This window comes from Ursus arctos, unplaced genomic scaffold (assembly GCF_023065955.2).
Source record: "Ursus arctos isolate Adak ecotype North America unplaced genomic scaffold, UrsArc2.0 scaffold_9, whole genome shotgun sequence".
In the NCBI taxonomy this organism is placed as follows: Eukaryota; Metazoa; Chordata; class Mammalia; order Carnivora; family Ursidae; genus Ursus; species Ursus arctos.
The window spans coordinates 19,523,005-19,548,607 of NW_026623111.1; the positions used below are offsets into that span (position 1 = coordinate 19,523,005).

A 25,603-nucleotide genomic window follows, 5' to 3' on the forward strand; every position below is an offset into this window, starting at 1 on the left:
TTCTATCCAAGCATCTGTCGTGTATTCATGGCATTTTTGGATTTTCGGCTTTAGATGATGAAATAAGACTATGTCGGTGTTTATGGGTTTGGATTATTGCATAAAGAGAGTATGTGCACACGCAAATATATGGATTTGAAAACGTCTTTCCTGGCACATTGGCGACAGATTTGGAATCAAAAGGCTATCTTAAAGCTCTCCGTGGTGTGTCACGTGGGCTTGACCTCCGGTGGAGAGGAAAAGGCCCCTGAGGTCAATGGATAAAAGTAAGAGATGTATTCAAACCTGATCTTCTGAGAAACTAAATCACATCTCAAGAGGTATCTGTTTCAAATCCTGACGCCAAGTTCCAGCCAGTGAAACGCTAACGTGGGCCCACCGATGGCTGGTGCCTCCGCCTGTGGGTTTCTTCGCCCTGAAAATTGAAAGCGTGTGAGATCAAAAAGAAGCAGCAAGTCTACTCTGTACGCAGAGATGTGTTCACTTCTCCTTTGACTCCAAGAAGCCGGGCTGCTCCTCGGCTCTGCCACACAATTCCCACCTGACAGGTCAGGCTTCTGAAACTATGGAGGCTTGCGGAAATAGTGGAAAAATCGGGTAGCCCTGCCTTTCCCAGGAGTCCGACAGTTGTCTAAACATTCAGGGCTGATCCCTTGGCTGCCAAGGAACTGGTTGAACCAGATTCAGAGATGCTTATGCCTGAATGCCTGTCAGGACAAATAAGACTGCCTTTTATCTCAGCGTGGCTTTGGGACCCTTCCAGAAGGGTATTCTAGCCTTCAAGTGTTTGTTTTAAATTGCACTCCGTAAAGGTAATCAGGAACGGTATTTAAACCAACGTCACCACTGCCCTAGCATAGTCTCTTATTTATTTTTTGTTTTTTCTTAAGGTTTTATTTATTTGGGAGAGAGAGCATGAGAGTCAGAGGGAGAAGCAGACTCCCCACTGAGCAAGGAGCCTGATGCAGACTCGATCCTGGGACTCCAGGATCATGACCTGAGCCAAAGGCAGTCACCTAACCAACTGAGCGCCCCCAGGCGCCCTGCCCTAGCACAGTTTCTAAGCGGGTTAACATCTATAGCTGCTCTTGCTATCGTGCTGTGCGTGAGGAGTTGGACATGCACAATTTCCGGCATCTCCTAGCTATAATGCTGCTCGTTTTTCTGCACAGCATCCCCCTTGATATGTTTCGAGGGCAAATATTATTATCTTAAAGATTCAAAAGTCTGTGGCTCAGAGAGGGCAAGTTCTCATTGTTGATGCAGAAATTTGGTATAATCTGTAGAAGACTCGAAGAGATTGGAAGGTGGCAGAATATGCCACTGCCAAACTTGGCACTTTGGCATAAGGATAATTTTGAGCTGAAGGCAATTGAGAAGATGCAGGTCTAAGAAGAGCCCTGTCCCTTCCCCCTATATTTGCCTGAAAGCAGGACATAACATGTAAAGATGCCACCCTCCCCCCTGCACACACACCTCCAAGGACAGAAGTTAATCACTGCAGGTAATTCTAGACCCTTCCTTACCATTCCTTTCCCCATATCCTTGCCTTCCCACAGTTTGGGAGCCTTCAAGTCCTATTCCTTTGTCTTGTCATGGCTCTAAAAATACACTGTTCTTTAGTGAAGGTGCTGTCGAAGCCCCAGTTCTAACCAGCCCTTTGAGATACTCATCTCTGAGCTCCCCTGTGTATGCTGGACGTCCTGCTGATGAACTTCTTGTTTTTTCTCTTGTTAATCTGTCTTTTGTGAGTCTAATGTATGGGGCCTGAGCCGGAGAACCCAAGATGGGGAGAAGAAAAGGTTTTTTTCCTTCCCCTCCCAGCTCAACTAGATTCTGGTGGAGGCTCTAGTCACAATCTGGGGAGGGCTCTGAGTTTCCCATGAGTGTATGTTATGCGTGTACATGTGAGTGTTTATCTAACAGCACTACCACTTACGAAGTCCAAACTGGGCCATGGGCTGTGTTGAGTGTTTTTCATGCCAGACATCATCTAATATCCCATCCAGATCTGTTTCCTGCCAGGATCCCGAGTGTCCCACACGTGATCGCATTCCATTCTTCCTGCGAGCTGGAAGACGTGTATTATTATCCCCAGAGTGCACGGGAGAAAGCCTCAATGATGTGAAACAGCTTGCCTGGACTTACATAATCCATTTGTCAATGTCGGGGCGGGATTGGAAGGAAGGTCTTCGTGACTCAGTTGTACTGCCTGCCCCTCACCAGGCTGGACGATATTGCATTACCTCCGTGGTCCCAACCTTTTCCCTTTGTCTTCTTTCTGTAAAGAATGCTTTATAGACACCCTTGATTGTCGTAAAATGAAATTCATACATAATATAATCTATCTAAAGGCCTCATTTTAAATAAAATATATAAAATAGCTTTTTCTTTCTTTTCTTTTTTTAAGTAGGCTCCATAGCCAGTGCAGGGCCCAACGTGGGACTTGAATTCATAACCCTGAGATTAAGACCTGAGCTGAGATTAAGAGTCAGACACCTAACCGATCGAATCACCCAGGCACCTCTGTAAAACATTTCAAAATAAAAGGACAGTTACTTACAATAAAACATGTGTTTCATATGTAAATGCTTAGCATGACCTCATTGTTACGATGTAACAAAGCAGTCAGAGGCACATGCTTTCTTAAAATGAGTACACTTGGATTTAAGATAAGTAAGGCAAATCTGAATTTTTTACTTATACAGGACATTTTTTTAAAGACTTTATTTATGTGAGACAGAGAGAGAGAGCATGAGAGAGAAAGCACGAGTGGGGGGTGGGGGTGGGGTAGGGGCAGAGGGAGAGGAAGAAGCAAGCTCCCTGCTCAGCAGGAAGCCCAATGCAGGACTCGATCCCAGAACCCTGGGATCAGGGCCCAAGCCTAAGGCAGATGCCCAACTGACTGAGCCACCCGGGCGCCCCTATACAGGACATTTTAAAATCAGAGCTAAATTAGGAGATTCGTGTAGGGTCACTCCTAAGGTGGATTCGATTTTTTTTTACTCAAAAATATTCACCCTATTCCTCCACTTCCAAGGCAGGAGAATACTTTTAGTTTTCCACCCCTTGATTTTTGGGCTTGCTGACGTAGCCTGCTTTGGCCAAGTGACATCATAGCAGCCAAGGCTGAAATAAGGCTTGAGGTGCACTGTGCAGTGGGACTTGCCCTCTTGTACCTCTGCCCTGATCATGAGAAGAGCTCCTCCCAGTATCTGCTGGCCCTGCAGCCTGGGGCCCTCGGTGAGACACACGGAGCAGACTTGAGCCCTACCCAAGTGCGGAGCCAAGCCCAGCAGACCGAGTTTGAAGCAGAACCGCCCAGCTGAGCCCAGCCTGGATCAGCCAACCCCCAGCCAACCTGAGATGCATGGGGGAGAATGACTGCTGTTTTTGGCCACTTTGTTTTGGACTGGCTCGTTACCCAGAAATTGCTGACAGATATAATATGCTGACTGAAACAGCTATAAAGGCAGGTACAGAGGGTTGTTTGGGGGGAACTCAGATAACATGAGCCATGTTGCTATTGCTCATGTGAGTTTTCCACAATGGTGCACCATTCTTTTTCTCTATCTGGACAAAAGCAAATATAATTTCCCCTTGATATGCACAGCAGTTGCATTCCTGGCATATTCAGGTATGTTAAAATTGTACAAAAATATTTTCTGTTTATGTAACTCAAAGTAGACTCTAGATTCAAATAAGTAAAAATAGGTTATTCACCTACATAAATGTCTTTCCAGATTCTAAAAAAAAACGTTGTGCAAGACTTAGTGTAATTCATTCTTCGTGGCATGGGACTGTCCCAACTGTTACAGATTATTTGGCACCTAACCCCTACTCTCTAAATTCCAGTAAGACACCCCCCCCCCAAACCCTGTGACAACCAAAAACTCCTCCGCACATTCCCGAAGTGCTCCCTGGGAGGTGGCATGGCCCTTGTTGGAATCACTAGACGAAGTGACTCAGTGGTCCCTTCTGAGTCTGATTTCAGTTGTCATTTAATCAGTAAATATGTATTAAATGTCTGTTATGTGTCAGCACCATGGATAAAAGAATATACAACCATTGCTGTCAAAGGGCTTACAGCGTGGAGAGAAACACAAGCCAGCAATCAGGCAATTTTAATGTGGAGTGAAAATTAAATCCACTGAGGTACATTCGGGCTGCTGCAGGAGCACCTAACAGGAGCATCCAACCTAATCTTGGGGGCTCGGGGCTAAATAAAACCTTAAAAAACAAAAAAATGCAAGTAGCTTAAATAGATGAGGATTTATTCTCACATAAAAGAAGTGTAGTTAGACTAGTTCCTTCTATCTTTTTGCCTTCTGTCTCGAGGTTACCTCAAGGTCCAAAATGGCTGCTGGAGCTTCAACCATCACATCTGCATTCCACCAGAAGGAAGAAAAAGGGGTAAAGAATAAGGAGGTAAATCTCCCAGTGAAGTCAGTTCCTTTAAGGGTCTTACAGAGGACGTCTTCTTAGTCTGGGGTTGGGATTGACTGATGGTGGGGTACAGTAGGGCTCCCCTGAAAGCAGGCAGGACCGCAGGGCTGGTCACACACCAGCACTCCCTATGCATCAGGCTGAGGATCAACTCCAGCTGCAAAGACATCTCGCTTCAGCTCTACCCCTGCCCTTTCCAGCTCCCCTCACTTCTTTACAGGTTTTTCCTTCCAAACACCACTTGCAAAAGAATCTACATCCCAGGGTGCAGGTGCAGGAATTCCATGCTCATTTTTAGCCTAAATCTGCCTTCTTGTAATCTCACCTGCATTCTGCTATGTTGAATGATCTGGCATACGTGGAATTCTCTTCCTTATAGAGGCTCCCTCACACATTGGAGCACAGCCATAAAGGAACAGTGTAATATCTAATGTGTACATATCACTGGGCTGTTGACAGAGTGCTCTGTTCTTTTTGTCGTGTCCTCCAACACGCCCAGGCCTTGGTGGTAGTCATGGCTATTTTTATAGGTGAAGACACTGACGTTCAGATAGTGACTTCCCCAAGGTCACTTGGAAGATAAATGGCAGAGCTGGGCTCTCTGGGAACAAAGCCGTGGACAAGGTATATGACTTCGCCAAGTCTACCATCACAAAGTGCCATAAACTGGGGGCTTTAAACAATGGAAATGTATCTCTCGCAGCTCTGCACCTGTCAGCAGCGCCATGCTCCCTCCCAAGGCCCTAGTGGACGATCCTTTCCTGCCTCTTCCTCGATTCAAGCGACCCTAGGCATGGCCCAGCTGGTGGCCACAGGACTCCCATCTGTGCCTCCCTCCATTTTCACATGGCTTTCTCGGCGTGTCTCTCTGTGTCCTCGCCAATCCTCAAAGGACGCTCTTGTCGGATTTAGGGCTCACCTTGATCCGTAACCCATTACATCAGCAAAGACCCTATTTCAAGGTCACATTCCAAGGTTCTGGGTGGATGCAAATCTTTGGGGGAACACTACCTAACCTACCGCCCATGGAACTTTGCTTTTCATAGATTTATTTATTTTTAAGTTTCATTTCTTTTTTTTTTAATATTTTATTTATTTTAGAGAGAGAGAGAGGGTGAGTGAGAGAGCACAAGCAGGGGAAGCAGCAGAAGGAGAGGGAGAAGCAGGCTCTCTGCTGAGCAGGGAGCCCGATGCGGGGCTCGATCTCAGGACCCTGAGATCATGACCTGAGCTGAAGGCAGACTCTTAGCCACCCAGGCGCCCCTTAAATTTCATTTCTCTGTGTTAGCAGAACAGTCACTGTCACGCGCGTCAACACACATTCTCTTCTGCCCCTTGTTCTCAGAGCTCCTGCTAGAGGGGCGGGCACAGGCACGAAGAGACGCGTGGGTGCAGCCCCTCCCGAGGCCCTGGAGCGCATCCCAGGGGCTCCATGTCTCTGCTGTTCTCTGATATCCCTTCCAGCGGGGGCTCCTGCCTGTCCGGCCCCACGATGCTGGCCAAGCCTGGCACCTAAGAAATGACCAGCGAGTCTCCGTAGCTTTTCCAAGTGCCCTGACTTTCAGGGTGTTTGGCTCAGCAGCGTCCTTGCTGCTCTTCAAAGATCCGAGGAAAACCGCACGAAGTCCCTTTGGATCCAAGTCCTTCCCCAGCCCGGTTGTCAGAGTTCAGGCTTCTCGGGGGTGGGGAGAGGTTTGGTGAGCTTTCCCCTCAGAAATCAAAGCAGAGAGGGACAGTGGACGGGATGCATGACTGTCTTGGTCAAGGGGCTGCCGCGGCAACACCACAGACCCATGGCTTAAGCTGCAGAAAGTTATTTCTCCCAGTTCTAGAGGCTGACAAGCCCAAGATCAAGGTGCTGTCAGATTCAGTCCCTGCTGAGAGCAGCTTCCTGGCCAGTGGGTGGTCTGCTTCTTGCTGTGTTCTCACATGGCAGAGAGAGAGAGAGAGAGCGAGAGAGAGAGAGAGAGAGAGAGAGAGAAGGAGAGGGGAGAGGGAGGGAGAGGGCAAGCAAATTCCAGTGTCTCATCTTCTTCTTATAAGGGAACCAGTCCTATTTGGGAGCTCACCCTCACGACTTCATCTAAACCTGATTATATTCCAAAAGCCCCATACCATAACATTGGTGGTTAGAGTTTTAACGTACGAATTTGGCGGGGATTGGGGGGGACATAGTTCAATCCACAGCAATGACCTTGTGAGCAGGGATGTTAGGATCCATAACCAGAGGGCAGACATAGTCACAGTGAAGTCTTTGTAGAGTTCCTTTGTTTCTGGTGGTCTCCCCTGATGGTTTTCCCTTTAAAAAGAAGTAGGTCTGTGGGGTGCCTGGCTGGCTCAGTCAGTAGAGCATGCAACTCTTGATATTAGGGTCATGAATTGGTGGGGCTTACTTTAATAGTAATAATAATAATAATAATAATAATAATAATAATAATGTAGGCGACTTTGTACTTGCTTTGGGGCAGCAAGAAAAAGGGCAGGTGGGGAAACAAGTTTCCACGACAAGGGCCAGAAGAGATAGATGGGGAAGATGGCAGGCAGACTGATAGGGGGTGTGGCAGGGAGACTGGAGAGCAGGGTTGGCTTGTCTTGACTGGTAAAGGGTTTCAACACATATTAACACACAGATATATCCATCCCATATTATGGCTGCAGCCATAGAGCCATAGAGTTGGCATTCTTGGGTGTCATTGATAGAACCACCCCATCTCAAACTGGCTTAAGGAGACAAAGGAATTTATGACCCATATAAGTGAAAACTTCAGGCATGGCTTGATCTAGGTGCTCGTATGGTGTCCTCACTCATTCCTATTTCCTTGTTCTGCTCTCCTCCTACTGGCTTTTTTTGCCAAGGCAGGTGCTCCTTGAGTGGTGGGAAACCACAACAACCATTACTCCCACAAATACAACAGCCACGTGGTGGCTGCTGTGAATGGTGCTTCAGTGACAGATTGTGCCACAGGCTCCACTTCTTCACCCCCTTCTGACCCATGCCCTTTGCCAGGTTCGCCATGCTTGGCCACATGACTTGCCTGACCCAAAAGCATATGGCGGAAGTGACAGGGGTAGCTCCAAGCCTAGACCTCCTGATGCTTGTCTCTTTCTCTTAACTCATGTGCTCCCGCCATTCCCATGAGAAACACATGTCCAGGCTGGTCCCGTTGGTTCCAGGAGGAGGATGAGAGACACATGGGGCAGAGACGAATTACCCCTGCCAAGGTGACCCTAGACAAGCCGGTCACCTGGGCCAGGCAAGATGGGAAGGCTGAACCTGTGTGACATGTGAACAATTCACGTGACACATGCCACTAAAATGACAAAATTTAACTATTGTAGTTTCTTTCCCAACCATTCCAGCAGAAGCCCCTGGTCATCTGCCCAAACCCAAGCCAGTCCCTCTGGTCCTTTGTATTTCTCCCACTACATGGGCTAAAACTGGGGAGGGTTGGATTTCCAAAGGGAAACTGGGGTCTGTTACAGAATACAGAGAAGAAGTTTCTCAGGTGTTACTACAAAATGCTCCTCGGGCTTGAACCATTTTCTCTGCAGTGGATTTGGAGGTGGGAGCGCTTCTAACCCCACTAACAAAGTAAGGAGGGAGCCTCCCTGGCCCCTGCGGGAAGCTCAGTGGTTTGTCCACATCCTCCCGAGGAGGAGTCGCTGAACCCGAGCCCATGTTAGTGGCGTCAGAGATTCCGCTCTGTGAGACCGAGTGCACCCAGGGTCTGTCTCCGCGCTCGGGGCTCGGGGGACCCGTTTCCAGCTCTGCCCCTGGTTTCCTTCGAGGATCCTGCTGATGTCCGTCAGCTTTGCTCCGCTCAGGAATTTTCCTGCACAGACAATAAAAAGAAACATTCCCATCTTACGGTTGTAAGCTTATATTTATGCCTCTCTCAGCAAATATTCAGAGTCCATGACTTTTACCATGTATGTCGAATATAAGGTGAGGTGGGGTTTTGTTTTTTTTCTTCCCAAAATTATCCCCCAGAAAGGAGGGAACTGCCTTATTTTTGAAACTTGCACATTGTCTCACACTGAGGGATACTCTCTCATTTGCCTTATTTGGGTCAACCCTATCGTATTTGTACTGTTTGGCGAAGGTTGCCTGTAAAGTCTGCGAATCCATACCTGCTTCTAGGTCACCCCACAGCATCAGAGTTATTTAAGAGAGAATCAGAAAATACAGATTCTGTGACTATTCTTGGTGGTATGATTTCAGGAACTCAACTGCAAATTTTGTAAAGAAGTCTTTAAATGATCACAAATCTGTACCTATAAGACATTTTTTAAAAAGATTTTATTTATTTGAGAGCAGGCAAGAATGAGAGAGATCGTAAAGGGAGTGGGGAAAGTGGACTTCCCACCCAGCAGGGAGCCCAACGCAGGGCTTGATCTCAGGACCCTGAGATCATGACCTGAGTTGAAGGCAGACCCTTAACTGACTGAGCCACCCAGGCGCCCCAAGAAATTTTCTAAAATGGATGTATTAATGCTAATGCTAATGTGACGTTAGGTCTTGAGATAAAATTTCCCAAAGTATCATCATATCTGGATGTAGTGTTTTCTATCCAGATGACGTGTAAGTGCAGATCACGTGCTCTTGGCAGCTTGCGCTGGACAGCTTGAACGGGGGCCTTATTACGTCAGAGACCAGATACTACAGGCACACGTGAAGGATTTAAGTGATACCACTGGTTGAAATGTGCATGGAAAAGAGCAATATTTCTACATTAAGACACCACAGTGTGTAAATGGTGATGTTACTATGGGTGTGTAAGTCAATCCTTTAATACTATAAGGAGACATTTGGCTATTCCATCTACAACTCTGTGCGTGTGTGTGTGTGTGTGTGTGTGTGTGTACCATCATGCCTTGAAATTGGTTAGACTTGTTCCTCTTACTTTATTTTTTCAAAGTTCCTTTAGCTATTCTAGTTCCCTTGCTTTTCCTGTACATTTCAGAATAATATCATCTTTATCTACAAAAATCTGGCTGGGATTTTGATAGAAATTGTGTTAAACTTTTTTTTGAAGATTTTTATTTATTCACTTGAGAGAGAGAGAGTGAGAGAGAGAGAGAGAGTATGAGCTGGGGGGAGGGCCAGAGGTTGAGGGAGAAGTAGGCTCCCCACTGAGCAGGGAGCCCCATGAGGGCTGGATCTCAGGATCCTGGGATCAGGATCCGAGCCAAAGGCAGATGCTTAAACAACTGAGACACCCAGGCACCCCTGAAATTGTTTTAAACTTGTACAAGCACTAAACCCGGGGAGAACTGACATCTTCACGATGTTGGTAACACAGTCTTTACGTTTATTTAGATCGTTGATTTTTCATTAGCATTTAGTTGTGTTCTGTATACAAGTCCTGTACATATTTTGTTAGATTTACACCTAAGTATTTAATTTATCTGAGCAATTGTAAGTGGTGTTTTATTTCTAGTTTGGATGTTCATGGGATCATTCCTAGTACAAAGAAGTATGATTGGTTTTTGTATGTTTGTTTATCTGGTATCTTCCAACCTTGCTGAACTCAATTTCAGCTGGAATTATTTTTGCAGATTCCTTGGCATTTTCTATGTAGACAATCATGTCATATGCAAAGAGGGGCTGCTTTATTTCTCTCTCTCTGACGTATTAATGTGGATGGATGTGCAACTGTAACGTGCAACGGGAAGTGCAGCCCAAGAGGTAGAAGAGGACAGTGTGACTCTGACTTCGGGAAAACAAAAGAAGAGGATATTTCCTCAAAGGCGGTTGCTGCAGCTATTTCTATTGTCAGGTGCTGGTGGTGGTAAGGTTGCCTTTTGGTCTTAAAACCCCACCAAATCTTTGCTCAAGAGAGTCATCTCATCTTTTGGCTGTATTCTTACGAGAGGAGGGTACTTGAGGTGCTAAGGGTAAAGCAGAAAATAGGTAGCTTATTGCACAGGTCCAGTAAATTGCCTACAAACACCCCCACCCTCGTCCCTTACCCCCAAAACCTCTACCCCTGGCCGCCCTCCAGGGATCCCTTAGGGGCAGCCAGGGGCAGAAGGGACTGCTTTTCGGGGCGGAGCTGCAGCCCGGGAGGCCTCAGTTCCTCCTAACCGCGCGGGGGCGCTGTGAGTCCTCGTACGGCGCGGCGGCACTCTTTCTCAGACTCCTCTGTTTGGACTGAGGCTTTCGGGACGGTGGCGGGAAGATGGCGGCACCCAGGGACTGGCTGGGAACAGTAGAGGCAGAGGGGATCGCGGGTCGTCAGGGCAGCTCGGGAGTGGAGGTGGTATTTCCTTCCGATCCTGCCACACCCGCTCCGCTGTGCCCTCACGGTGGGTGTGCGTCTGGGCTCAGCCAAGCTGTCCGGCGCGAGGGGCAGAGGTTAGCCTGAGGATACTTTGGGCTTCGCAGGGCTCCCAGATTTTTATCTTCCTCTCTTTCACCATGTGTGATGTCAAAAAAACGGCCTTTCCTGGGGACGTAGTGTTTTCAGTTTACTTAAGAAACTGTCATAGAAAGTCCTCACTGTGGTGGTTTTGGCTCCGTGGCTATTATATTTTTTCCCCCCTCAAGAGAAGAGGCAGAGTCTAGGCAAAGGGGATGCATGTTACTGAGTAAATCCGTTAAGTACTTGGGGATTTCATTGGTTGTTTTGCTGTCTTTTTATTTTAAAAAGTTAGGGGAAAGGATAGCACGAATTATTGCTTAGAAACCAGACCCAGTTTTTCTCTAATTTGTGGAGAGAGGATGTGCCCAACTCCAAAAGCTCAGATTTTCACTGAAAGGATAACTGGGTGGAGGTGGCAAAGTGCTCCGCTCTCATATTTTAGTCTAAGGACCCAGATCACTCACCATGTAGACAGCAACTGACAAGGCATTTTCTTTCTGCAGAGACTAGTTTTCAAGAGTTGTGTCTCCGGTGATGAGTGCCTAAATGTGAGAGGGGAAAATTATGTAATTAAACAGAGCGGTGGGTTTAATTATGACAAATTGTGCATAAAACCAAATAAAGTTTTATTTAAGAGAGGTGAGGGGCGCCTGGGTGGCGCAGCGGTTAAGCGTCTGCCTTCGGCTCAGGGCGTGATCCTGGCGTTATGGGATCGAGCCCCACATCAGGCTCCAACGCTAGGAGCCTGCTTCTTCCTCTCCCACTCCCCCTGCTTGTGTTCCCACTCTCACTGGCTGTCTCTATCTCTGTCAAATAAATAAATAAATAAAATCTTAAAAAAAAAAATAAGAGAGGTGAAAACTAGGCACTTGATGTAGATGACTGTTGTTTGACATGTTTTTTTCCCATTCCGGAACTAGGACCCACTCTTCTGTTTGTAAAGGTGAACCAAGGAAAAGAAGAAGCACGGAGATTTTATGCCTGCTCAGCCTGTAGAGATAGAAAAGAGTGTAATTTTTTTCAGTGGGAAGATGAAAAGGTATATCAACTTTTTGGACATATATTTTTTTATTTCTGATGTGTGTGACAATTTGAGAATGTCTAAACCAATAAAAACATGCAGCTTGAGCATTAAGTGAGGTAAATCTCTTCAGATAGATGAAGATACACTTTGGGTTTTGGTTCTAAAGACTGGAGTTTATACTTACTCTAAACTTACTCTGAGTGCTGATGTTGTAAACAACTGTCTCAAAGACCCTTCCTTTAAGACTCTGAGGTGTCAGTACTGGGTGGCTGATCCTTTATTTGCAAATACAGATTTCTCCCTAAAGAGTTTGAGTTGTGATCATTCCAGAGAGTGTTTTAGAAAAACATTTTTTTTAACATTTGCACTGAGGACCCTTTATAGGGCTACTGTAGAACCGATGAAAGCACTTAGAGATATAGTTAGGAGCTTGGAGTCCTCTTGGACTCAGCTCCAGTTAAAGTTTCTGAAAGTTTTGTCTAGAAAAATTTCAGCTTTGTTAAGTTTATTGGAAAACAGTCTTGTTTACAACTCTTCTGCACAACTGTTAAAATCACCGTGTGTGAGATAATCGCTCAGTGCTTTAATATGTTAGGTATTACTTCATAGTACTCTGGAACTTTCCCAGTTTAATGCGTTTTTTTTGTTTTCCCCCAAAACAGATGCTGGTTTACAACATTGAACTGCTTTAATTGGCTTCTTGATGTCAGAATGTGATACCAGATTTTCTAGGATGGTAGCAAGTTTGATAGTTTATTAAATGGTGTTTTTATTCCTTTTCAGTTGTCAGGAGCTAGACTTGCTGCCCGTGAAGCTCATAACCGAAAATGTCAGCCTCCTCTATCCCGAACGCAGTGTGTGGAAAGGTGCTGATGTGTTGTCATTTTTATTTATTATTTTTGTTTTGTTTTTCCCTGTGCCTTTGTGTTTACTTTCATTAAAAAAAAAATGTATTGTGGTAAAATATATATAACATTAAATTTTACATTTTAATAATTTTAAGTATACATTTCGGTGGCGTTAATTACATCCACAGTGTTGTGCAGTTTTCACCATTACCTATTTCCAAAATCTTTTCATCACCCCAAACAGAAGCTCTGTTACTGTTGGACTCCCCATGCCAATTCCTTCCAAACCCTGGCAACCTCTACTATACTGTATGGATTTGACTATTCTAGCTACTTCATGTAAATGGAATCATATATTTGCCCTTTTATGCCTGGCTTATTGGCATGTTTTCTGGGTTCGTCCATGTTGTATGTGTCAGAACCTCCTCCTTTTTATGGCCAAATAATATTCCATTATATACACACACACACCCCACCTCTTGTTGATCTCTTTATTCATCAGTGACCACTTGGGTTGTTTTCCCCTTTTGGTTGTTGTGAATAATGCTCTAGTGAACATTGGCATATGACTGTTTGAATCTCTGTTTTCAGTTCTTTGACGTATATACCTAGGAGTGGAATTATTGGATCATACCGTAATTCTGTGTGTAGTTTTTCGGGGAACCACCAAACTTTTCTACAGTGGCTGCACCATTTTACATTTCCCACCAGCAATGTACCAGGGTTCCACTTTCTCCACGTCCTTGTCAACACTTACTATTTTCTGTTTTTTTATTATCTTAGTAGTTGTGATGTGTCATTGTTGGCATTGAATTTTGGGTCCCTAATGAGTAATGATGTTGATTATCTTTGTGTGCTTATTGGCCATTTGTGTATCTTCTTTGGAGAAATGTCTATTCAAGTCCTTCGTTCATTTTTAATAGGATTGTAATTTTTGTTGTTGAGTCGTGGGAGTTATTTATATGTTAAGGGATGTTATGCCCTTAACAGATAAACAATTTGTACAAACTTTCTCCTATTCTGTAGATTGCCTTTTCACTTTCTTGGTGATGTCCTTTGATGCACAGAGTTTTTAAATTTTGTTGAAGTCCAGTTTATCAGATTTTTGCTTTTGTTTTCTTTGCTTTTGATGTTATAGCTAGGAATCCATTGTCATATCCACTGTTAGGAAGATTTACCACGATGTTTCTTTTTTGAAATACTAAAAGAACTAAAACACTTTTTGAAAGCTGTGAACATCTCTTTTTAAAAAGCTACGTTGTTGAAATGTTTTATTGGGTGACTGGGAATTGAATCCTGGATTTAATTCTTTGGAGACCTGTGGAAAGCCGTCTCCTCCCGTGTCATCGGCCTTGTTTGTTTATGCTGGGAGAAGCTCCTTAAGAAACCCTTGGTCTGGGTTCCTGGTGACAAACAGGTTTTTACTGTCAGGGAAACTCCTTTGGTTACCTGGGCTGCTGTGTTCTGAAGGATTCTGAGGTCTTATCTATGTTAAGTGGAAAGGAGAACTTGGGTTTCTGTTCAAAATACCTTTCTTGAACTTTTTACGTTTTGAAGTCTTTTGATGGAGGAAGCTGTTTAAGATAACTTGATCAGTCCTAACCAAAGTACGTAATCAGTGAAAACTACTTACTACATGGAAATTCAATCAACAACAAAAAATATTTACAAGGGAGTTCATGTAAATTGAGCACTCCTGTGAGCTGGCTAGTGGGCGGTGTTTGACATGAGAATTATGTAATCTTGCTAAGGTGGTTTACTTAGATGAGAAAATTGAGGCCTGGGGAAGTTGAGTGACTCCGTTAAGTTCTTACTGCTAGAATGACCGAGCAGTGACTCCACTTATGCCTCTGATTCTAAAATGTTATTTTTATATATAAAAGCAGATCGTAATTAACATATGATGTGTAATGATTTAAGGAGATAAAATGTGAGTTATATAGAGATATAGTGAGATTATCATAAAGACATAGAATAGAATATCAAAGATGCAGAAAGTAGAAAGGAGAAAAATATCCCCCATGGTTTCTCCCTTTGAACCCATCACCTTGTTCATTTTGTAGTATTTTCTCCTGACTTTTTTTTTTTTTTAACCTGTGCCAGAGTTTGTGTTTTACAAGGTCGTAGCCGTAATGTGTATACATAGTCTCTTGTACTTTGCCTTATGGATTTTATCTGATAAGCCTGTTTTTTTATGTTATGACATAAGGATATTGGTGATTCAATTAAACTCTGTAAGAAAATCTAGGTGATCTTGTTTCCTTGTGTAATAAAATTTTAGTCCGGAGCTAAGCCACTGTTCGGTCTTTGTACTGCCAGGGTGTGGTTTTTTGAAAATAGTTTTGGAAATTCATATTTCATATTAATTAGAAAATAAAAACTCTAGCTAAAATGTGAAGTATTAAAGAATTTTCAAAAGGTCATTTCTTGGAGGTCATACTTTCATCTCTAATCTAGTGCTGATTCTTGAGAGCATGTCTTAATAAAATACTTCTCAACATTTTAAATCATCTGTAACCCATAACCCTGGATTTTGTTGCCCAAGCTTGCTTGCTTCCTTCCATCCATGTATTCATTCTTTGTTGAGGGCTCAAAAAGAACTTAAAATACTGGTGATGGAGTTGAGATACACAAAGATAATGCAATGCTAAGAAGAATGTGCTCAGTGTAGAAAATATTGATGGGAAACACTGAGTGCTCTGGAAATCAGCAATGATACCGCTTCCTCATGCCGTCGCTGATCAATACAGTGGAAGGACATGAGACTTGAGCAGGTTTTGGAGGATGGAGGGAACTTGAAGCTTTTTGAAATGTAGTATCATTGATTTCACTGCCTCGCTTTGTGATCGATGCTGTCGTGCTTTCTTAGGGGCTTTCTGTGGAGCGAAACATTTGAAATCAGCCATTCCTCTAAAAATTTAAACTTTTGAAAGCTTTTTAAAATCAGAAGCTTGCTAACTTCCTTATTCTATGTTATTCAGTCACCTGTCCTCTTAGATGAGAAAACTGAGACTAGCCGTTCATCCTTGTGTGTACGTGAACCTAAGGGTGATGTACTATAACTTGAGATTGTAATTGTTTTCGAAGTTAACTTTCTACAACTCATTTATAAATTGTCTTATGAAATAAGTGCTCCATTTGGAAGTATTAAAACGCATTTAAACATGATTCCTGTTCTATAATGCAAACCTTCATCTGTCACTGTGGACTCACAATAGCTTTTCATTGATAATTTCTTTTCCAGATTGTTAGAAAGGAATTATGGTCGCTCGCAAGATAAATTGGCCCGTGTAACTTGATTTTTATTACGGAGCTGGTAGTGCTGCACAGATGTCTAGGAGCTATGAAATGGGATTAGATATGCGTTTTTTTAATCTCACTCTTTGAACCGTGCTTTATATTTCATGGGTTCAGTTGGCAGATTTACATTTTGTGTCTGAGATTTGACTTTCCTTATAGTTTTTAGCTGCCTGTTACACCCTAAAATGTTATTCTATTATGTGGTAAGTTGGCACCTTATTGTGACCTGTGAAGTCTTAGAGAAGATATATTTTAATGCTAAAATAAGCATTAATTTATGTGCATCCGTATAGTTTTGTTTAGTTGATATTTCATTTGGTTATGTTTTTTCAGAGCTCATTTAAACTCAGATTTTCAAGGTCTGCTATTAGGGAAATGCCATAAACATAATTTGTCTACTCCAGGAAAGGCAAATGGAACATCAAACGGAGATCAATAAATATGACATTTCGAAATGCTAGCCTGCAAATTGTGAATCACGCTGAGCCATGCAGCGGAATGAATTTCTTCTGCCCCCGGGTATGGGTAGAAAGTACACCGAGGAGGGAGTGCTGAGCAAGCCTCAGCCCTTACGCTCTCATGTTCCTCCTACCATACTTCTAAAAAACCTTGTTTCTGAATGTTAAATTTTAAAGCAGTATGCATGAATGATTATGATGTGATTTTGAATGAAAGAAGTATGCACGAGATCTCCCTTTATCTTTTGTCAAGAGAAGGTTAATAAATTAGCAGGGAAGCTTTCTGAGGAGCAGTTTTGACAAGGCACAAAGATATATAAGTGGAGGTTCATTTAACAGTGTTCTTCTTTTCCTTTGTTTAAAAGTAATTAAGCTTGGTGTTCTAAGCGCCGCAGAGAGTCCTGTGTGTGAACGAATTGTACCCCAGTCTTCCATGCTTTCAAGCCGTCTTTCATCTCTTCCTGGTGATTTGGCAGCTTCTCCTGCCCTCAGTGGGCATCACTTGGTGAGGGATAGGTGGTCCTTCTGATTGTGTTTAAGTAACAACCTGACACAGCTTTACCGATGGGGATCTTCCTTCTCTTTTTTCCTTTAAGGCCCTTGATTGTTGTCGTCATTCTTTCAAGGATGAGTATTTGCTTCCCTAATATGAAACGTATGTTCTGTTGCTCCGTTTGAGTTCCTGACCGCATGTATAATACCTTTGTGTTTTGGGACTGAAATTGTAGGTGATGGCAGTGACCCTCGCGTGTAGTTCCAAGAGCGTGCTGTGCCGAGTCGGAGAGATGACAGCATGAAGGGCTGGGACAGGTTTGCACGTGGGGGGACCGTCTCAGCTACATCATGACCTCTGTCTGGCTGATGGCATTGTATATCATATCTCAATGTCATAGATGCTAAAATGTGAAAACATACGCATCTTAGAAGTGATGAAGTGAGGTGGCTGGATTTTGCTTTGTGACCCAGTCTGATGGGCTTTCTTTTCATGGGTAGATTTAGCTCATTTGCAGAGTGGGTATAACAGACGCGCTTGATCTTGGTTTTGCTGTATTATTTTATGCTTTCTGGTTTTCTTGCTTCTCTTTGCTCTCTTTCACTATGTGGCATATGTTTTCTTTTTTTAATGTGTGTTTCTTCTATTTTTTTAATGGTTCTTATGGTTGCCTTTGTAGCTTTTTATGCTATATTTAATCCTCTTGTTTTTTTAGATTGTCTTCAGGCATCTAAAAATGAGAAATGATGAACTTGTATATTTAATCTTCTGATCTCTTTCTCTACAATCACTATCCGGTTTTGGTTGATCATTTCTTTTTAGGGATAATCTTTATGCCTTTGAATATTGCTTACAGCTTTTACTTGATTTTTCAGTTTTAAATGATATCTTTTGGCTTCTGACTCTAACACATGAGAAAATCAGTATACTTATACCATCTCCCACTTTCTCTGGGACTTCCCCCACCTCTTATATTTGGATTTATATTATTTACATTTTGTACTCTAAATAAAATACCCATATTGTTCTGTTTTTATTCTGTGGTTAAGTAGATTCGGTGCTTACTGACAGCCCCTTTGCTGTAGTTCCTTCATTTATCTCCTATTTGGCTAAAATTCATCCTCTTGTGGTTTTTTCTTTTTAAATAAAAGTCTTATATTAATCAGAAATTTTAAATCAAAATCCCTATGTGGCTACTGTATGGTTCCTTCTACATGAAATATCCCAAACAGTCAAATCTACTGAGACAGAAAGTAGATTAGTGGTTGCTAGAGGCTGGGGGTTGGGGAATGGGGAGTGACTGCCGATGGGTACAGGGTTTCTTTTTGAGGTGATGAGATTGTTCTGGAATAAGATCATGGTGATGATTACCCAACTCCGTGAACATTCTAAAAACCACTGAATTGTACACTTTAAAAGGGAGATTGTGTGGTATATGAATTAAATTTCAGTAAAAAAATAAAATCTGTGTGTGGCAATAGAATCAAATAGTTCGAAAACCAAGTCGAGGTTTTACGAAGAACGTACCCCTGCCTCCACCTGTGCATTTTGCCTTCCCCAGCAGCAACTATAGTCAGCTCCTTTGGCTAATTATTTTAGAACTTACCTTCCTGTCTGTGAAATACAAAACATGCTTATATTGCTATTTCTTGATTTATCAAGTTTTGAAATTATTTATTTCCTGTGGAACTTGAGGGTTTATCTTTCTATCTCTCCTCCCCTGCCTTCTTCCCTCCACCTTCACCCCTCCCCCTAACCCATACCTTTTCCCTACCCCATTTGAATATGTAAATATTCATAATTCATAAATTCATAATGAAAATTTATCATAATTTTGGTTAGATTCATGTTTTAGTGTTTGTGTTATTATAACCATATAAGTGCTGCTCAGAGCTAAACCTTGTAATAAATCAAAATAAGTTTTTTTCTTTCCTACACAGCTTTTTGTTTTCTTTGGAGTTAATAATAGTCTTGGGGTTTTTTTTTTATTATTATAGCTGCTATTTGCTTATTTATGTGCTTATCACTGCTTCAACTGCAAACTCCCTGCCAGTTGTCTGCATCTTTTAAGAATATTCAGATGTAGCATAGTCCATTGGTTTCATCTTCTTGGAGAAATCCGTCCTAAGGCTTTCAGAAACACTCCAGTCTGAAATGCCCTTTTACCTGGCACCCAGCTATCCTGCAGGTACTTCAGTAAGGACCCAGATTGTATGATTACCTAGCCTGAGTTCTTCTAAGTCCCAAAATATTTGTTTACTTCCTTTATTCTTGAATAGCACTGATTCAGCTATCAAATTATCCAGATTACATGTTTTCCTTGGGACGATTGCAGGATTGCTTCATATCCTCCAGAGAAGTACTTCTTAAATTATCTCCGTGAAAGATCAATCTTTTGTTCGTTTGCTTGGTTTATGTTCTTGTTTTTAGTCTCTACCCATTAGGATCAGATACTTCTGTAAATATAATGAAAATAAATTACTAGGAAATAAAATGAAAAAAAAAGAGAAGACATACAGACTACAAGCCCACATTTTTTATTAGTTTGAACAGACATAAAAGTGCTCTAATTGGTATAAAATTTTCTGAACAAAGACTCTTGATATCTGTCTTTGTCTCATCAGGAACTGGTAATAGTTGACTGCCAGCACCGGTGCATGGCCCCTCTGTGAGGAACACTGTTCTAGAGTTAAATTTGGTATAATAGAAGTCTGAAGCCATGGGGCGCCAGCGGTTAAGCGTCTGCCTTCAGCTCAGGGCGTGATCCTGGCGTTATGGGATCGAGCCCCACATCAGGCTCCTCTGCTAGGAGCCTGCTTCTTCCTCTCCCACTCCCCCTGCTTGTGTTCCCTCTCTCGCTGGCTGTCTCTATCTCTGTCGAGTAAATAAATAAAATCTTTAAAAAAAAAAAAAAAAGTCTGAAGCCAACCTGATTTTTACCACCCAACAGTTTTGAAATCTGTGTTTCTGGAAATATCTTTATCTATGCTGATACTTGGTTTATCCCTGTGCAGATGATGGAATTCTATGTTGGAAATATTTTTCCCTCAGAATTTGGAAGGCAATGTTCCATTTACTTTTGTCTTCATTATAGCTGTTGAGAAGTTCAAGTTCAGAAAGTTCATTGCTGATCTCGTAAATGATCTGTGATCCATTTGATCCCTTTGTCATTTTTTTTAGAATCTTACTATTCCTACAGGTGTGACATTTCATGATTACTTATCTGTTATATTCTGTTTTGCTGGGTATTAGGTAAATCCTTTCAAACTAGAAACTCATGTTCTTCAATTCTGAGAAATTTCCCAGATTATATTCCCATTGCCAAAGAATGAAAAACCAAATCGCATGTGATTTAGGGCTGAGTACAACCCATTTTTTGCTTAGTATTTTCTGGGGTCATCTTTGCTTGTTTTCTTTGAGTTTAATTCTTTAAAAATCTTCTATTACAGACAATTTCAGGCATATGCAAAAGCAGAGAGAACAGAGTAAAGAATCTCCTACTCCCACACCCAGCTTCATCAGTCATCAATATGTGGCTAATTTTATTTCACCTGGACCTTCTATCCTGACCTCCAGTGTAAATACTATATAATTTTACCCATAAATATGTTTCTGTGTATCTCAAGAAATAAGGCCTTAAAAAAATAATCACAATACTGTTAAAATACCTAAAAAATGAATAATTCCTTAATATTATATAACATGCAGTTAGTATTCACATTTCTCTGATTAGCCTATAAATGCCATTTTATAATTGGTTTTTCAAATCAGGATCCAGACAGGGTTTATGCATTGTAGTTGGTTGATATCTTTAATCATTTGTTGAAGAAACAGAGTAATTTGTCCTATAGAATTCCTCACGTTCTGGATTTGTTGATTGCATGCTGTAATGTTTAACATTTATTCTATCCCTGTATTTCTTGTAGCGGTATCATAAGACTCAAGTTCAGTTTTAGGGGGCAATACTCTTTTGTAAGTAATGTGGTATATTTCCTTTTGTATTACATAGAAAATGTCTGGTTACTCACTTCGTGTGATTTTAAGATTGATCATGTGCAGATTAGCCAGTCTATAAGCAATACAATTGATTTTGTATATTAATCTTCTATCCTGTAATCTCGATGAGTTTACTTACTAGTTGTGGCAACTTTTAAAAAATATTTCCTCAGAACTTTCTACATATACAGTCATGTTGTCTGTGTCTAGTTATGTTTCCTTTCCAATCTGTGACCTTTATTTCTTTTTCTTGTCTTATCAAAGTGGCTGGAATCCCCAGTGAATGTTGAACAGAAATGGTAAAAGTAGACATCTTTGCTTGTGTCCCAATCTTGGGAGGAATGTGTTTAGTCTTTTACCAGTATGGTGTTAAGCTATCAGTTTTTCTCAGATGCCCTTTATTAGGTTGTGGAAGTTCTCTTCTGTTCCTAGCTTCCTGATAATCTTTCTCGTGAAAGAGTGATTTTGTCAAGTGTTTTTTTTCCTGCATTTAAGGAGATGATTTTTTTTTTTTTTTAAGATTGTTAATATGGTGAATGCATTGATCAGATGCAAACATTGGAGCAGCCTGGAATTCCTGGGCTAACCTACACTTGATCGTGATCTGTTATCTTCTTTATATATTGTGGTTTTGATTTGCTAAAATTCCATTAATTTTTGAGTTTGTGTTTATGAGGTTTATTGGTCTTTGGTTTTCTTATAATTTTTTTTTCTGGTTTTGTATTGGGGTCATGCTGGGCTAATGAAAGGAATTGAGAACTGTACTTTATTCTTCAGTGTACTGGAAGAATTTGTGTAGAATTGATATTTCCTCACTATCTTCTTTTTTGCATTGTTTCCAGTGAGAAATCTGATATTATTCTTAATCTTTGTTCCTCTGTACGTGTCTTTTTTCTTCTGAGTTTAAGATTTTCTCTTTTTCACTGATTTTGAATGATTTTATTATGATGCATCTTGTAGTTTTCTTTGTGTTTCTTTTGCTTGAGGTTCTCTGAGCTTCTTGAATCTTTTGATGTAATTTTTGGAAAATTTCAGCCATATTTTTTTCAAAATTTTTTCTGCCCACCCTCCTTGGAGGTCCATTTTCATGTATTTTGGTCCCTTGGTGTTTCATTTTGGATAATTTCTAAGGCTATGCCTTCATACATACTGATCTTTTTTCTGTAATGTCTAAATTGCTGTTAATCCCATCTAGGATATTTTTCAGCTCAGACAATTAAAGAAAATCTTTAAAGTTCTATTTGGGTCTTTTTAATATTTTCTGTTTTTACTTAACAGGCTCATGCTTTTTTCTACCACTTGAATATATGGAGTATAGTTATAGTAAATGGTTCTAACGTCTCTGTCTACTGATTATAGCATCTCTCATTTCTGACTCAGTATAAACTGATTGTTTTTGTTTTTGCCCCTGGTCATGGGTCATGTTTTCCTGTTTCTCACACACCTGGTAATACTTGATTCAGTGCTGGCAGTGTCCATTTTACCTTGTTGTATCCTGGGTATTTTTATTCCTTTACATATTTTTGAGCTTTGTTCTGGAACACAGTTGTTACTTGGCTATAGTTTGGTACTCTCGAGCAGGATTTGGCAAACTACAGGGCTCAGTTCTATTCATTTACATTGGGTTTGTAGTTCCTTTTGTGCTACGGTCACAGTGTAGGTGTGGCAGGGAAACCAGATGGCCTGCCAAGCTTGATGTTTATTACCTTATCCTGTACAGAAAAGGTTTGTCGTTCCCTGCTTTTGAAGGCTTATCTTTAAGCTTTTTGGCAAGACTAGAGCACCTTGGGGAGCAGGGCTAATTGCTCCCCCCTCCTGAAGCAGTTACCCTCCTCAGCACCCTACCTGAAGCTTGTGTTTTACGAGGTTTCTCACTCGGGCACGTTGGTCGACAACTGTTCCGTATCCTGTTGGGTATGTGGTGATTTTTCCACCTGCTCCTTTCCAGTGGTTCTGTCCCTCGCTCTGGGTACTTTCTTCACTTGCACGTGCTGCTCAGTACACAACGACAGCCTTGAGGGGAATCACGGCAAACCGTGGAGCTCTCTCTCTCAGTGTCCTGCTTTCTGGCCTGTGGACTCCACGTATGTATTCTCTAGTACTCGGCCCTGTGAATTCTAGCCGCCCTCGCCTCCACTGCTTCTCAGCTCTGCCTCATCAATTCATGGAGCTGTGTTTGGGTTCTCTGTGCCCGTGTTGCCTGCTCTCCACAGGCAGTAAACTGGACAGGCGTAGCACTCCCTCATGGGTTCCCTTCTCTTATTCACCATTGGGCTGCCAGTTGGCCATTATCTTACAACAAAAAATTTTTTGAGGTCCGGGATGGTAAATCTGGTCTCTGTGACTCTATCATGGCTGGATGTGGAAGTCTTCAACCCTTAACATTTCATAACGAAAGGTAATAGTAGTAAATTCAGTGTTTCTGCTGCTGGAGAATGTACTGGTTCTTTCTACTGCATTTCATGTCTTAGGGGCCCTTTTCTCTACTGACATTCTTGTTTTGAATTACTATAAAAGTTTCCCCTAAAATCGCTTTCCCTTTCCTTTCCAGCCATAGATAAAGCTGTCAGAAGCACAGTTATCATGGAAAGAGAAACATTTAAATTACTGGCACGATAAGCTTATTTCTTGCTGTAGCCATTCAGAATATCGATTTGTCACTGCCTTGGGTGCTTTGAAGTAAAGCTATGCTTAGATATGAAAAGTTTTAAAACTCACTTTGATTCTATGTGAAGTTCACAGTTTTTACAGTGCAGTTCTAGAGGTTAGTTCAGTTGAAACTGTGTGACTCTTCTCAAACTCTAAGAATCCTTTAGCGCACTATTTGACATGCTTAGATTTAGACATGCCGACCCGCTGTGGGCCTCGATAATGTTGTTTTTCTTTGGTTTTCTTACTCTGATTTTGTAGGTGGTATTGCATATACAAAATCAGCAGTTTTAAAATAACATGCCGTGATTATTTTCTCTCTCTAATTTTCTCTAATAAAATGAAAGGAAAAAAAAAACCCAAAGGGTAACTTTGAAATCCGATAGGAGGATGGCTTGAAAGAGATCAAATGGGATATCAGTATGGTTTTTTTTTTTTTTTTTTTTTTTTTTTTTTTTTTTTTTTTTTTAAGGCTTTGGATATTGTCTTGCTTTTGGGGGGATGAGCTTTTTCAGAACTGCTTTCCTCACTGCTGCTAAGAATAGAGGAACTTTGTAGGAACATTTTTTCTTTTAGGAGGTAATTTTTCTTGCTAAGTATGCCATAAAAAATTGAAGAATGATCTTAATTTCTCACTTTAAAATGATCGTCATACTGAGCCAGACTATTTAACACTTGAGAGTTAGAACACATGGATTTGTCAATAAATTTAAACGTGATAGTAGTCTCCATTACTACTAAGTTGTTTGAGTAATATATTATATTCACATTTTAAATGGATATCGATCCTCATTCAGTGACTGAATTGGAGCATCTCAATTCTTATAAAATTGCTGATTCTTTTCTACTTTGTAGGTCTGCAGCCAGACATAAATTCTAGCCAACAGTCCACTGATTTTTCTTACCTTTGCTTCTTTACACAGTACTCTTAAGGAGGTAATAGTACTTTGTGCCTGCTAAAAATAGCAAACAGAAATTGTCTTGACCACAACAAACTTAAAATGTATTACTTCGTGTTTAATTATGTCTTGAAGGTACTTGAAGTTTATTGAGTTGCCCTTGTCTCAGAGAAAGTTTTGTCAAAGATGTCAGCGGTTGCTGTTGCCAAACGACTGGGAGAAGCATCAGGAACATCGGGTAGTAGGTGATATTTCTATCGCCCAGTTAAAAAGGCCTAGTCAGCTTCTTTATCCACTGGAAAACAAGAAGACAAATGCCCAGTATTTGTTTGCTGATCGGAGCTGTCAGTTCTTGGTAGACCTACTTTCTACCCTTGGATTCACAAGAGTACTATGTGTTGGAACACCAAGGTATGTTATATGATTTTTTTAAAAACTTGGGCTATCCCCACTATTTAAACTGGAAGAAAAAAATTATCAGGTAGTTTTTTACTATGTTCTGGGACATAGCATGCGGTTTGAAATATACAAGAGAAGTATAAAGCACGGTCCCTCTCTTGAGGAGTTTGTAATCTATGTTACATTTGAGAGAAATCTTTATAGAGTTCTGATATATGATAGATTACCTCTGATTTGAGTTTTTAATTGTTTATAATTTTAGACTTCTCTTTTTCAAATAAGTTCTACCTTTTAAAAAAAATTTGAAAAACTGAAACCTTGGTTGTATCTGCCAAATTCTCTTCAGTGTTCATCGAAAGGTTAGAAATACCAGGAGAACATTGGTGGGGCTGTTTTGGTTTATTTGCGTATTATCTGTGGCATTTGTAATTCCTTATGAAGTTTGCCTTCATGAATTGTTTTAGGTTGCATGAGCTGATCAGATTGAAATCATCAGGTGAAAAGAAGTCTAACATTAAAAGCCTTTTATTGGATATTGATTTTAGGTAGGTTTATAAAGTCTCATATTTATTCTCATTCATTGTCTCCTGTTTCTGTTTAATGTTTTTCTCTTATTAATTGTTTATTACCTATTATAGTCCTTTAATGTTCAGAAGTAGTAATTGGTTAGAAGCTACCTTTTTAGTCATATAAATTCCCCTTGTAATCTTCCACGTTTCAAACAGC

The 25,603-nt window shown here is 41.3% G+C and overlaps 1 protein-coding gene across 4 annotated transcripts in view; it reads left to right on the forward strand.

Moving 5' to 3' along the window:
• The first annotated feature begins 10,587 nt into the window (after positions 1 to 10,587).
• The window catches only part of ZCCHC4 (zinc finger CCHC-type containing 4), a 50,116-nt gene continuing 35,100 nt past the window's right edge, over positions 10,588 to 25,603 (forward strand). The window contains exons 1-5 of one of the 4 annotated variants that reach the window (XM_026514536.4): positions 10,588 to 10,755; positions 11,732 to 11,850; positions 12,619 to 12,701; positions 24,614 to 24,889; positions 25,342 to 25,422. In XM_026514536.4, the coding sequence (XP_026370321.1) occupies positions 10,629 to 10,755; positions 11,732 to 11,850; positions 12,619 to 12,701; positions 24,614 to 24,889; positions 25,342 to 25,422 (686 nt within the window). In that variant the 5' untranslated portion in view covers positions 10,588 to 10,628. The remainder of the gene's footprint in view (positions 10,756 to 11,731; positions 11,851 to 12,618; positions 12,702 to 24,613; positions 24,890 to 25,341; positions 25,423 to 25,603) is intronic. The other 3 variants (XR_008958382.1, XM_026514537.4, XR_003320490.4) reach the window with 3 other exon arrangements.